Here is a 15,342-nt window from a genome sequence, read left to right as displayed (position 1 = left end):
GGACATGTGGGTCTGTGGGTTAATTGGCCTCTGTACATTGCCCCCAATGTGTAGGATAGTGTACAGGGTGATCACTGGTCGACGTGGACTCGATGGGCCAAAGGGCCTGTGTCTCTAGAGTAAACTAAAGTAAAGATGGGTCCAAAGTGCTGGAGTAACTCAGTGGGTCAGGCAACATCTCTGGGGTTTTACATGGAAGTTATTTCAGTGGGGCAGGAGCAGGCAGAAACACATTGTCTGCCAGGGAAGTTCTGCTTATGGATTTTGGGGAGAAGATAATGCTAGACCGTGCGGGGCTGGGGAACGCTAAGATTGGAGGCTGTGGAGGACAGACTGCCAGAAGTGATGAAATCAGAGGTGGTCTGAGAGATAATGGCCTGGTGCTCATCTGTGGGGTCGTGGTGTAGGAGGAGGTGTCCGAGAACTAGCGCTTGGCTTCAGAGGTCAGCCGAAGTAAAGATGGGACAGGCAGCTGAGTTGCTCCAGCATTTTGTGTCTATCTTCAGTGTAAACCAGCATCTGCAGTTCCTTCCTAACCACTATGTAAAGATGGGTTTGGAGTGAGAGAGGTAGATAGGAATTTATTTTAGTTTAGTTTGGAGATACAGTGCAGTGAAAAGCCTGGCCTTTGCACCTACCAACTGCTTTAAGAAGATTGTTTCTTGATCAATTTGGAGGATGAAAAACTGCTTAAAGATGTAAAGTTATAAATGAACAGTTCAAAATGTAAGCAAGCGGCAGTCTTGTTTTTGTACAGCAGTTTTCCCAACTCTGGAGCTCCCAGGCTGCTACAGTTAGTAAAGAATTGTCAAGCAGTGGTGTTACAACCATTGCAGGGTTTAATTAAATAACGACCCTCTTTCCATTCTTCAAAGCTGTTTAATTAAATGAGTTATATTTATATAATATATATATCATGTAAAAAGCTTAAAGTTGAATTAGAATCGAGAAATTGCTTATTTAAGTGCAATGAGAAATAAATATGATCAGTTCTCAACTGAAATTCTGCTCACAGTGTAACGTAAAAACGGATGGGTCTCAATCCTTTATCTCTAAGAGTGTTACTTATAGTGTGAAGAAATACACTTGTTCGGATAGCAACACAAAGGTACTTTTCTCCTGTACAACATTTAAAAGGCATTTGGACAGACACATGGATAGGAAAGGGTTAAAGGGATACGGGGTGAACGCGGGCAGGTGGGACTCGTGTAGATGGGGTGTCTTGTCGACATGTGCGTGTTGGGCCGAAGAGCCTGTTTCCATGCTGAATGCCTCTATGACTTTACAAAACCATATCATAGAATGTTGTACAAGACATTGGGGAGGCCACATTTGGCGGAGTGTGTTCAGTTTTAGTCACCTTGCCTCGGGAAGGGGGAGGGGAGGAGGGAGGGAATGGGGAGTTGAAGGGGGGATGAAGAGAGGGATGGGAGTTGGGAAGGGGAGGAGGGAGGAGGAAATGACTGCAAAGCTACAAGCTAAGAGGCTTCACAGATGAGGCTCTGACCAAAGGTAGGCAGCAGGTGACGTTTCCGCTCACGTTTTGTTTCTGACTCTTGTGGTAACCGTGGCCGATAGTTTAGTTTTTTTTAGTTTAGTTTAGAGATACAACACGGAAACAGGCTCTTCGGCACATTGAGTCCGCACCGACCAGCGATCCCCGCACATTAACACAAGCCTAGTGACAATTCACACTTATACCAAATATGCAAACCCAAGCCAATTTACCTACAAACCTGTACGTCTTTGGAGTGTGGGAGGAAACCGAAGACCTCAGAAAAAACCCATGTGGTCAGGGGGAGAACGTACAAAATCTGTACAGACAGTATCCTTGGTCGGGATCGAACCCGGGTCACTGGCGCTGTAAGGCAGCAACTCTACCACTTCGTCACTGTGCTGCACTTGGATGGTTTCACGGCACAGTTGGACCATGGAACTGAACAACAATGTCTGTCTCCAGAGGTTGTTGTCATGCCATCCCCAGCACAGTAACCATGGTTTAAAGGAGCTGTACCTGGCAGCATGTGAAGGGGCAACTTGTACATTGTGTTTTCTCAAAGCATTATCAGGACCTTTACTAACCCTTAGGGTTATTATCACGCTGCCGATACCCTCTGTTATCTGCAACATAACAGGTGACCATTGGAAGATTTTCGTCAACTTGGTGACCATTCTTGCTTTCAAATAATTCCAGTTATGGGGATAACACTGGCAAAGAAGCTGAATGACACAATAGTTGAACTTTACACCTCTTCTCAGTTCTCCTCCACCCCATTGCAGACATTGGACCTTGTCAATGGAACTGATGTGCACTGATCTGCAATCTGTATTTTCCCCTTTGCTCTACCTATTGTACTTGAGTTTGGCTTGATTGTACTTATGTATAGTATTGTCTGATCTTATTGGAGAGCATGCACAACAAACTGTACCTTGGTACATGTGCCAATAATAAACCTAAACCTATGTAGAGTATTTACTGGAGATACAAGGAACTGCAGATGCTGGTTTAACAAAGAAGGCACAAAATGCTGGAGTTTCTCAGCGGGTCAGGCAGCATCGCTGGAGGACAGGACCGAAGATAGACACAAAATGGTGGAATACCGAAGATAGACACAAAATGGTGGAGTAACGGAGCTGTACAGAGACGGTGTTACAGCTCTGTCACCCTGACCCTTCCCTCTGCTCTCAAGTTGAGTGTAGCTCCTTGCAGACAAGGCAGGATCTGAGAATCACCTTCATATGTTCTCTCTTTAAGCCTTGACGAGTGCCAAGACCCCATGCAGAACCAGGAATTAGTACATTTGTTCCCAATTTGATCTGAGGGATGCCAAATATTTGCATAGTAAATATTTAAGCAAACTCTTTGTGCATTTTGTGTCAAAACACATGTAAGATTGAAACAATGCAACCAACTGCAGGCTATGCTTTTCCAGAGCTGGATGGGGGAACTTTGTTTCTGTGCCCATCCCCACAATCGACCTCTCATGTGAAGATGACATTAAAGGAGAGGTAAATGGAAAGAAGAGGTATCGTGCCCAAGAGACACTGAGAGCATGAATTTATTTGGACACAAAGAACCCCAGATGCTGGTTTATGTCAAAGATAGACACAAAGTGCTGGAGTAACTCAACAGGCCAGGCAGCTTTACTGGAGAAAAAGGATGGGTGACCTTTTGGGTCGGGACCCATCTTCTACAGATGCTGGTTTAGAAAAAAAAGATGCAAAGCAACTCAACAGGTCAGGCAGCACCTGTGGAAAACATAAATGGGTGATGGTTTGTTCTGAAGAAGTTTTCCCGACCTGAAATATTGCCTATCCATGTTCTCCAGAGATGCTGCCTGACCCGCTGAGTCACTCCATCACTTTGTGGAAGAATTTATTTGTTCTGTTCCTGGTTCTTATGACAATTAAATACTCCTGACTCTTGAGAGTAAATACCTCAGTTGAAAGATCAATTTAAATTAAATATGAGTCAAGAGTGTTTAATTGTTATACGCACTGACAATCGAACAATGAAATTCTTAGTTGCTGCAGTTTAATAGGCCTGTAAACACCAATAATACTGATAATATATAATAATCAAAAATACATAAGGTGGCCCAACAGTAGAGTTGCTCCCTTACAGCGCCAGAGTTGTATGCTGATTCTGAAACCGCGGGTTCGATCCTGACTATGGGTGCTGTCTGTACAGACTTTCACGTGACCTGTTTAGGTATTCCTCGGGAGCTCTCGTTTGCTCCCACAATCCAAAGGAGTATAGGTTTGTAGGTTAATTGGATTGGTAAAATTGTAAATTGTCCCTAGTGTGTGTAGGATAGTGTTAATGTGCGGGGATCATTGGTCAGCATGGACTTAGTGGGCCGAAGGGCCTGTTCCCGCACTGCATCTCTAAACTAGAAATGAAACAATAAACTAATGACTGCAGTACTAAATAACCATAATTGTACAAAACTGATGTCCATAGTGCAACCAAAGGCACAGTCATTAGAAGATCATAGTTACTGAGGTTGTGGTTAGTTTTGAGTGGTGTTCAAGAGCCTGATGGTTGCTGGAAAGGAGCTGTTCATGAACACTCCAATGCAGAGAATGAGGGACACAAGGAACTGCAGCTGGTGGAACCTTGAGCAAAAATTAAAGTGCTGGAGGAACTCGGCGTGTCAGGCAGCATTGGTGGGGGGGAATGGACAGAGGACATTTTGGTTTGGGATCCTTCTTTGCAACTTCCGATCCTTCTTCACAACTCCCTTCTAAACGGTTCTAATGTTTGTGTCTCCATTCCTTTCACAGTGACCCACAGAGAATGAGAAGGTGCTTTTGCCACCCATGGTCCAGCCCATCCAGTGCCAAATTCCTTTCTCATTTTCGCAGAGGAAGAAATGAAACATGAAGATAGACACAAAAATCTCAGTGGGTCATACAGCATCTCTGGAGAAAAGGAATAGGTGATGTTTCGGGTTGCGACCCTTCTTCAGACAAATGAAGCATACCAGATAAAGGGTAGATAATCATGATAAAGATGTACGTCAATTCCCAATCGATAGTTTGGCAAAAGTGGTATTTTCTGATAACATAGTGACTGAATTTCCAGAAATGATTTCAACTGCACACACCTAGAGGGTGAATGGGGAGACGGAATCTTTGAATTGAGGATTGCAAGACATGCACTTTGATTCAATTAATCTGAGCACCATCCTTCCAGTTGGATCAAGTTACATTTCTGAGATTGATTGAGATAAAAATCCAAGCTATGCACTACAATGCAGTAATTGAATCCTCATTTTTATAAAAAGAAAATTGTGGTTTATTTGCAGAACAATTATGCAAATCTTTCAACTCTTTGAGATGGAAATGATCACCAGTTCACACTAGTTCTGTTATCTGACTTTCACATCCCATCCCGCCACACTAGGGGCAATTTACAGAGGACAATTAACCGACAAACCCGCACGTCTTTAGGATGTGGGAGGAAACCGGAGCACCCGGTGGAAACCCACACGGTCACAGGAAGAACGTGCAAACTCCACACAGACAGCACCCGAGGTCAGGATTGAACCCCGGTCTCCAGCGCTGTAGCTCTACCAGCTTTGGATTGGGGGAAAGCAGAGGGCAATTAGACTTCCTCCTTCCTTCTCCCACCACTATCATTTGCACCATGTGGCTTGTTAAATGTTACCATGCTTTATACAGAGACTTGTAGATAACTTTTTGGAATGTTGCTGCAAGTTTTGGTAATACTTCTGTCGTAAATGTTATTCAAAGTTATTTTTCATCCGCAATTGCACGCTCTTAAAACCATCCACATACGAGCAACGCTTGATCTGTGCGCAAGAAATGTGGAATGTGCGGGCAGAAGCATTTAGTAATAATGCAGTGACTGCTGCAGATAGGAAGGCAATGGCCCCAGGGTGAGGGGAAGTGGGGACTCAAGCACAGTCAAACAACAGGGAAGTCAAGGATGGCAGACTGCCATTCAGACCATTGAAACCCATCCTTCTTGAAGCCAGTTCCCTTTTGAATATCTCTAATGCTTTTGTTTCCTTGACCCAGAAAGAATGCCATAGAGGTACATCTGTGTCTTTTATTGGAAATCGGATATTCCCTGTATTATCAGTCAGAGGATAGTCAGTCACCTGTAGCAAACGAACCATGTGAGTTGATGAACCACGACCTCGGCAGGTGTTTAGGTGAGAAGGGCAAAGATAAAAGGATGTGTGTGGGGCAAGTATTTTTTGTACACAGAGAGTGGTGGGTGCCTGGAACGCGCTGCAGGCAGATACCACAGTGGCGTTTAAGAGGCTTTAGGACAGACACATGGAGATGCAGGGAATGGAGGGATTTGGATCACGCAAAAAGAGTTTATCTTGGCATCATGTTCGGCGTGGACATTGTGGGCCGAAGGGCCTGTTCCTGTGCTGTACTGTTCAATGTTCTATGGGCGCAAACTCTAACCAACATTCTCAGCTCTGGCAAAAAATACTAAATCTAATCACTCATCACCTTGACATTATGTTTAACTTCCAGCTGAGTTACAGTTCTTATGACTACAGGTTTGTTTCTATCTCTGTACCTATATCTGCCCCTGCCCAGCTCACCCGCCAGTGAAATCCCCACCCATATCTCGGTCACCTCTATGTGTGACTTTACAATTGGCATTGGGTCATCACCCTTGTTCTACAGTCCAATGACCCAAGATCAAGGCTGACTTCTGGTGCTGTCTGTACACAGCTTACACATTTCCCTTGTGGCTGTGTAGAATTTCATTGGGTGGTCCGATTTCCTTCCACGTTGCAAACATGTGTGTGTCAGTAGGTTAAGACTAGCAGGTACTATTTCAACATTTAAGAAACATCTAGACAAGTACATGGATGTGGTAGGTTTAGATGGATATGGGCCAAAAGCAGGCAGGTGGGACTGGTGTAAATGACGTGGGAAGTTAGGCCAAAGGGCCTGTCTCCACGCTGTATGACTCTATAACTGTATGACTCTATAACTGGCCGCTTTAGCTTGCCTCAAGTGTGTAGGTGGGTGGTAGACTGAGTGAAGTGAATGGGGATGTGGGAAGAATAGAAGGAAAGGGCTAGAGTGGGATTAGCATAAATAGGATGCACGATAGTCACCACACACCTGGTGTGACAAGGACCCTCTTCCTTGACACATGACTCTACGATTCCACAAACTTGAGAACATCCAAAAACTGCCTGCGTTCCAACAAACTCTGAGATCGGCTCACCCCTCTGCTTATAGTCCCACACTGGCGACTGAACAACATTGGGACGATCTTGTCATGACTGCACCCTTATGCCCCTGTCCCACTTAGGAAACCTGAATGGAAACCTCTGGAGACTTTGCGCCCCACCCAAGGTTTCCGTGCGGTTCCCGGAGGTTTTTGTCAGTCTCCCTACCTGCTTCCACTACCTGCAACCTCCGGCAACCACCTGCAACCTCCGGGAACCGCACGGAAACCTTGGGTGGGGCGCAAAGTCTCCAGAGGTTTCCGTTCAGGTTTCCTAAGTGGGACAGGGGCATTACTAAACTATAATCCCTCCCAGCCCACGCCACTCCAAAGACACCTGCAACTCTCAAGTTTTAGTTTCTTGCTCATCTTTGAATTTTCCAGCCTTGACAAACAGAAACATAGAAAATAGGTACAGGAGTAGGCCATTCGGCCCTTCGAGCCAGCACCGCCATTCAATATGATCATAGCTGATCATCCAAAATCAGTACCCCCTTCTGGCTTTTTCCCCTTATCCCTTGATTCCCTTAGCCCTAAGACCTAAATCTAACTCTCTCTTGAAAACATGTCATCAGTTGCAAAAGCCCCAACTTTGGGAACTCTTCACCCTTAATTCCATTCTGAAAGAGTTGTTCAGGCTTTTGGCATCTCCTCTAATATCTCCCATGTGCAGGGCTGATAAATCTATCATTTGATAATGTTGCAGTGAAACATTTTGCAAAATTAGTTTAGCTTAGAGATACAGCGTGGAAGTATCTCTAAGTTCGGGCCTGCGCTGACCAGCGATCACCCCGTACACTAGCACTATCCTATACATTAGGGACAATTTACAATTTACAGAAGCCAATTAACCTACAAACCTGTATGTCGAGGGAGGGAGGGAGGAAACTTGATACCCGGAGAACCAAGCGGTCACAGGAAGAACATACAAACTCCATACAGACAGCACTCATGGTCAGGATCGAACCCGGGTCTCCGGCGCTGTAAGGCAACAACTCTACTGCTGCGCCACTGTGCCACCCTTTACGTAATATAGATGAAGCAGTCTGTCAGTGTTGGTTTCGCCAAATCGACGCTTACATTTTGAACCAGTCTCACTAATTTCAATTCATTGTTGGGTCCTGCAACAACATGATGCTGTTTACCAAATAAGATTTTATGATGTTTCCTCCAATAAGCATTATGCCCCACAGATTAATTGAACAAATTATCACACAGGATTTTGTCTAGAATTTTGACAACAGAGTCTGCAAAGCTAATCAAAAACAGGCTTGGTGCTTTCTGCATACCATTTAGTATGTTTTGTCACAATGGAATTAGAATTTCCCCTAACCAGACTTGTCACAGCAAAAGATAAGGATAAAACTTCCAAACTTTTTAAGAATCGGTTGCATCCTGAGCTTGAGGTGCACCATTAATGTTTCAAACACAGGCAAGCTTAAATAATGTGACTAAAAATTCAAGATAATGTAACATGACTCAACTAGAAATGTAGACACAAAACCTGCAGATACTGGATGCATGAGCAAAGCACAAAGTGCTGGAGGAACTCAACGGGTCAGGCAGCATCTGTGGAGGGAAATGGACAGACCACGTTTCGGGTCGGGATCCTACTTCAGTGGTGGTAGAAAGCTGGAAGAATGAGGTGAGCGTGGGACAACCAGAAATGCATTTTCAGTGTCTCCTTTATTTCATGGGGTTAAATAAGTATATAGTAAAAACATTTTTCCAGTGTAATATTCTGTGATAGAATATTCAGCACCGTGGCACAGCAGTAGAGTTGGGTTCGATCCTAGACCTCGGGTGCTGTCTGTACGGAGTTTGCACGTTCTCCCTGTGACTGCGTGGGTTTCCTCCGGGTGCTCCGGTTTCCTCCAACATGGCAAAGATGTGTAAGTTTGCGCTTTAATTTGCATTTGTAAATTGTCCCTACTGTGCCGGATAGGACTAGTGTGCGGGTGATCGCTGGGTGGCGTGGACTCGGTGTTTCCATGCTGTATCTCTAAACTAAACTAAAGTGTTTACAAAACACTATTCACATGTGCAATTCTCCAAAGTATTAAAACGCTGCTATTAGAAGCAAGAACAGACCAACATCAATGTGCAGTGTCTCGAAAGCTAAACTAAACTAAGAATCACTCCAACCATCTTGCGGTCATTCTGATAAGCACACATCTCGATCTCCCGCAGATTTGGTCCGCTATAACCAAACTCCGTTATAAAGAGGTCTGTAATACCGAGGGTTACTGTGTGACATTATTGGTGATGACTGACCTTTAGGCCCCCGCACTCCAGGTACACCACGTGCGGCTGGGGCTCCTCGCAGTTTGTGGGCATCTTCAGCTGCTCCTTTACTTGTTAGGTGGCCATGGTTGGACAATAGGGGGGTCACGGGCTCAGCGGCCGCCAGTAGTGCAACCTGTAACACCAGCACAGGTGGGGCGAAGAAAGAGAAAGGGGGAAGGGGGGTTACTTATAATTGGAGAATTCAGCGTCCAAATGAAAAGTGGTTTATATGTAGAAGAATATACAGTAAATTGAATTTGTTCACTCGCTGTCAAACAATTCAAACTTATTCAATATAGTTGATATTTGATGCTGAAACCATTAGGAAAAAATCCATAAAACATCAAATGATCAAAAGTACAATTGACCCATCATGTTTTAATCTATACTGCAATGAGATTTCAATCACTAGTTTAGAGATCATAAACAATTGCAAATATAGCTAGAGACATCATTGCATCAGTAATCAAATCTTACAATTTGATTTACTACCTCTCTAGATTGGGTTTTTGAATAAAGATAAGGTGGGAACTTTGTCTACTCATTGTAATTTATAATCTGCAAGCAGAGGGAGATTTTGCCCGGATTCTCTGCAGTCAAACAGAAATGAGGCAATTAATGTGAAAAATTACCTTTGGCATTTCTTAAGCAAGCTACAAAATTAAGTTGAAAGAACTCCAACACCCGTCCTAAAGTATGCCAACCCACATACATGAAAAACAAACAGAATTGTACATGGTAATAAAAAGGAACTGCAGATGCTGCTTTATACCAAAGATAGGCACAAAATGCTGGAGTAACTCAGCGGGTCAGGCAGCATCTCTGGAGAAACTGGACTACGTTTCTTTAGTCAGAGGGTGGTGAATCTGTGGAATCTGTAGAATTCATTGCCACAGATGGTTATGGAGGCCAAGTCATTGGGTATTTTTAAAGCGGAGATTCTAGATTAGTAAGGGTGTCATGGGTTACGAGGAGAAGGCAGGAGAATGGGGTTGAGAGGGAAATATAAATCAGCCGTGATTGAATGGCAGAGTAGACTCGAAGAGCCGAATGGCCTAATTCTGCACCTATGACTTACTTCACTTAGAAATATGAGATTCACTATCATAATTGAGTCAACTAAGCTTAGCTCCTCTAAAACCAAAGGAGGAGATAAAGGGGAAGAGAAGGATATGTTATAAGGTGATGGTGATGGATTGGGATGAGGCTCCTGCAGAATATAAACACAGTATAGATACGCGGGCCGAATGGCCTATTCTGCGCCGCAAATGATCTGTCAAATAAAGCATCTTGCAATGCAGCTCAATGTACCTTTTGTTCCAGTGTTCCCAAACGGTCTGTCAGCTGGGAAATCCTACTGCAGTTCAAACAATCTGTAAAAGAGTTGCAATTTTTAATAAGAATTTCAAGTTTTTAAAAAATATTGACGTATTAAGAAAATAAGATATAGATACTGAATGCCTGTACCATTATAAATGTTTTAAGTTACATTTTTCTCTTTAGTTTAGAGATTCAGCGCGGAAACAGGCCCTTCGGCCCACTGAGTTCGCTCCGACCAGTAATCCCCACGAATATTAACAATTTTTACCAAAGCCAAATCAACCTACAAACCTGCACATCATGGGAGTGTGGGAGGAAACCGGAGCATGCGGAGGAAACCCACGCAGTCACGGGAGAAATGTACAAACTCCAAACAGACAGCACCCGTAGTCAGAATTGAACCCGGGTCTCTGGCGCTATAAGGCAACTGTGCTGTCAATTTTTTCTCTTCTAAAATTTTATTTGAAAATCCATGTGATAAATGCAACTCAAAATAAAGTTATAGTTACTTGTGATAACTGTGGGAATCAAAGTACATATTATTTCAGCTCATAATAACCGTAGTAAGTCAACATCGAAAGCACCAAAGCATCTTCAGCTCCACTTACCAATTAAACCAATAGAGATGTCTCGGAGTTCTACAATGGAGTTTTTAGTTAAGATTTGTCGACTTTTTAAGGAATTGGTGACTTTTTGGGTCGAAACCCTTCTTCAGACTGATTGACTGACAAATCAACCCCTTTTCCAACTTTCTTCACCCCCCCTCGCCCTACAATCAGTCTGAATAAGGGTCTCAACCATGAAACATCATCTACCATTGTTCTCCAGAGATGCTGCCTGACCTGTCTGAGTTACTCCAGCACTTTGCCTCCTTTTGTGTATTAAACAGCATCTGCAGTTCTTTATTTCTACATGTATATTTTAACTTTTATCTGCTTTAACCAGAAATGGGGAGGTTAAAATTTTCTCAATGTTTTTAATTGCAAATTCAAAATCAGCACAATTTCAAAGCATTGCCAGATGACAAAAAGTTAAGGTAAACTGAGGAGCTTTTAACATTGAAAACATCGACTGGATCCCGGTCTTGGGGTGGATGGAGGATTTAAGGGACACATCCTAATGGGGACCAACCAGGCAGTGGTCCAGTTGCCCACATTGGTCATCCTTCTGAACGGCCAAGTGACTATCCTCCATTTTCCCGTTGTCATGACAACGAAGCAGCCAGCAGCCATCTCCATTACTGTAAACATCCCGGTAACCTTTGGCAACGCCTTCGCTCGGTTAAACATGGAAATCCAGAAGCTGCTGACAGCAATTTCCTGCTTCTCCACAGGACGCCCAGCTTGCAGATCACTCAATCAATAGCCTGACCAGACAATAACACTTGGGCGGCAAGTGGTTCAGGCGAGGTGTTGCTGCCTCACAGCACCAGAAACCCGGGTTGGATCCTGACTACGGGTGCTGTCTGTACAGCATCTGCACCTTCTCCCTGTGATTCAGATTCCAGAACAACCTCCCTTCTCCTATTCTATTCCTCCGCTAATAAAGGAAACACCCTCTATGCTTTTTCAACCACCTTATTGCCCTGCCTTGCCGTCTTTAAGGATGTGTCGACATACACTTCATGGCCTCTCTGTTCTTGCAAACCTCTCGACATTCTCCAATTTATTGTTTATTTCCTTGCCTTGTTGTATTCCTTAAATACATCATCTCACACTTCCTAAATGAAATTCCATTTGCCAATCCCCTGCTCAAGGACTAGGCCGGTTGACTCTTCCCGTGGTCCAAAGTTTTCCCCGTCACCATCAATTACTCAGCAATCCCTCACCTTTCAGCCTCCACAACGAGTCAGCAGATTATTCAACAACGGTCTTCACCGCTGTTCCAAATTTATTTCCAGCAGATGTCACTGAAGATTTAATGTTGTAATTTAATGATGTAATGTTACAGGGACGTAATGCTGAGGCTCTACAAGGAGCTGGTAAGGCCGCATTTGGAATATTGTGAGCAATTTTGGGCACCATATCTGAGGAAGGATGTGCTGGCTCTGGAGATAGTCCAGAGGAGGTTTACAAGAATGATCCCAGGAATGAGTAGGTTAACCTACGATGAACGTTTGTCGGCACTGGGCCTGTACTCGCTGGAGTTTAGAAGAATGAGGGGGGACCTCATTGAAACATACAGAATAGTGAAGCCTGGATGGAGTGGATGTGGAGGGGATATTTCCACTAGTGGGAGAGTCTAGGACTAGAGGTCATAGCCTCAGAATTAAAGAACCTTCTTTTAGGAAGGAGATGAGGAGAATTTTCTTTAGTCAGATGGTGGTGAACCTGTGGAATTCTTTGCCACAGAAGGCTGTGGATGCAGAGATAGATAGATTCTTGATTAGTACAGGTGTCAGAGGTTATGGGGAGAAGGCAGGAGAATGGGGTTAGGAGGGAGGGATAAATCAGCCATGAATGAATGGCTGAGTAGACTTGATGGGCAGAATGGCCTAATTCTACTCCTATAATTTATGATCTTATGACCTCAAAATTAAGGAACTTGAACAAGTAATTCTGAAGATTCAAGAAAGTGCAGGTGCTAGAATCTTGAGCGACAAACAAAGTGGTGGAAGAACATTAAAGACCAAAGTCCTGGCCACACTTTCATTTCATGTGATCTTTATTCTTGAACTGGATCCAAAGATGATGGTGTTGCAGTTTATGTCAATATTTTGAAATTTATTAAGACGTCAATCTCTAGGGGACTTTATATTACAAATCTGAGTAAAATATGTTCTTTAGAGCTTTGCACTAGAACTCTTACAAAAGAAATGCATCTCTTGAAGGAGATTACTAAAGGTGGTGAACACTGCCTGGTCCATCACAGGTACTCACCTCACCGCCATCGAAAGGATCTATAGAAGACACTGCCTCAAAAACGGCAGCCAGTATCATCAGAGACCCACACCACCCTGGCCACGCTCTCATTGCACTCCGGGAAGAAGGTACAGGAGTCTGAAAACCGTGACTACTAAGTTCAAGAATAGCTTCTTCCCAAACACCATCAACTTCTTAAACACTACACCACGCTTTTCGATGAACCAAGGACTATCTTTGGTTGCACTAAAGACTTCTAAGCACAACGACCAACATGTCCCATCGACACTAGTCTCACCTGCCTGCGTTCTGCCAATATCCCGCCAAACCTGTCCTATCCATGTACCTGTCTAAATGTTTCTGAAATGTTGCGATAGTAGCTGCCTCGACTGCCTCCTCCAGCAGCTCGTTCCATACACCCAGGCACGGAAATCGCTCTCAAAATATGTAGGGGGCCGAGGGACAAGGGGGGGACACAATATTTTGGTGGCCGCGCGCGCATGCGCACACTCACACACACGCGCGCGAGGCTTCGGAGGCTCAATCCAGCGTTAAACGCAGCTCAACTCTGCCTGTTTCACCGGGTTAACCTACAGCCCTGTCTGGACTGACGGGTCACCAGCGCTGCTTCTCCGCGCTGGCCATATTTCTCGCAAGTCCAGGCAGGGCTGTAGGTTAACCTGGTGGGACAGGCAGAGTTGAGCTGGGTTTTGCGCTGCTTCTCTGCGCTGGCTGTGGGCCTGGGGGTCCACTCCCTGGGGGTCCACTCCCGACCTCTCTGGCCACCCGTGGAGAGGGGGTGGGGTGGGCACTTGGGTGGGGACGGGACAGCGCTGGAGAGCCGGGATCGATCCTGGCTGCGGATGAGGCGCAGGTCTGTGCCACGTCTCACTCCTCCAATCACTGCCCTCTATCAGCAGTCCCACCCCCACTGTCTCACGGAAAGCGGAGATTTCACCGGGTTTTAAAATCCGGATTGCAAAAACTTGGGGAGGATCGTCCACCCACCTCTCAAAACAGAGGGGGGGGGCATGTCTCCCCTGCACCCCCCCCCCCCCCGGGATTTCTGCCCCTGCATACACCCAACACCCTTTGTGTAAAAAAAGATTACAGCTCAGGTTCTTATTAAATATTTCCGTACCAGACTTTTGTTCCACCCCTCCCCACCTCTATCTCTAAACTAAACTCAGGTTACAAAGTGAGAATGCAAGGGTGCTGCTATGTTAAGCGCGTTATTTATTAGAATTTCTTCAATTAATTTTCAATACAGTTCTACATAATGAGAACTGCGCACTGAATCAGGGGGTGAGTTTTAGAATGGGGACCCAGCTGGTTGCAAGACAAAAAGCAGAGATTAGCTATAAATAACAATTAAGAGTGCATTAGTGGGGAAGTCAGGCACCTCTGGGCTTTTCTGCTGATTTTGAACTTGCAATGAAAAACACAAACTTTCAACAGAAAAGTGTCCACTCCGAGATTGGCAGCAAATTGCATGGCATTAATCAACGTGAAAAACGAGCGCATAATTATTTCATTGTGGCTATATGTGAGATGTTGCAAGTTATTTAGAAAAATGCACACACTTTAGCAAATAAGAAAGCTATGTGGGAGTTAGCAGCGGAGGGATTCGGGAGTAGAAATACACCAATCACTCAAACCGTAACTTGTTGACAAGGCTTTAAACAAAAACACACTAAGCACTGGGGGGAGGGGGTGGTGTTTCGGGGGGGGGGGGGGGAAGTGTACAGAGAATGGAAGGAGTTATGCTAGACTGTCCGTTAGGGAATGTTGCTGACTGGCCCGCTCCAGACTGCAGGAGTACGAGCTGAGGGACGCACACTAAAGCTCGGTGCAGCCAACGCCAAGGCTCTGTGGGGGAGGACCACAGTCGAGGGTCCTTCCGCTGCTGGACATCATGGGGCAGAGTCCGGTGGGCACGCCCCTCAAACAAGGGAAGGGTTATCACCCCAGGGGGCCAAGAGTATTTTTTATTCTGCATAAAGTTTATTTTGATAAAATAGAGTTATCCTAGACGTCTAATGAAGCTTGGAGGACTGTGCAATGTTCCACAAAACACAAAGTGCTGGAAGAACTCAGTGGTTCGGGCAGCATCTGTGGAGGGAATGGAGGAATGTGAAGTTA

At 44.7% G+C, this 15,342-nt stretch overlaps 1 protein-coding gene across 3 annotated transcripts in view; it reads right to left on the bottom strand.

Moving 5' to 3' along the window:
• emid1 (EMI domain containing 1) overlaps positions 1-15,342 on the bottom strand; it is a 233,281-nt gene that overhangs the window by 56,948 nt on the left and 160,991 nt on the right. For all 3 annotated transcript variants that reach the window (XM_033043345.1, XM_033043346.1, XM_033043348.1), the window contains exons 5-6: positions 10,331-10,392; positions 9,008-9,152 (exon numbers count right to left, since the gene is read on the bottom strand). In XM_033043345.1, coding sequence (XP_032899236.1) covers positions 9,008-9,152; positions 10,331-10,392 — 207 coding nt within the window. The remainder of the gene's footprint in view (positions 1-9,007; positions 9,153-10,330; positions 10,393-15,342) is intronic.

The sequence above is a fragment of the Amblyraja radiata genome, chromosome 25 (genome assembly GCF_010909765.2).
Source record: "Amblyraja radiata isolate CabotCenter1 chromosome 25, sAmbRad1.1.pri, whole genome shotgun sequence".
Classification (NCBI taxonomy): Eukaryota; Metazoa; Chordata; class Chondrichthyes; order Rajiformes; family Rajidae; genus Amblyraja; species Amblyraja radiata.
Note: the sequence above shows the minus strand (reverse complement) of the source record. Positions and strands in the feature narration are given on the sequence as shown.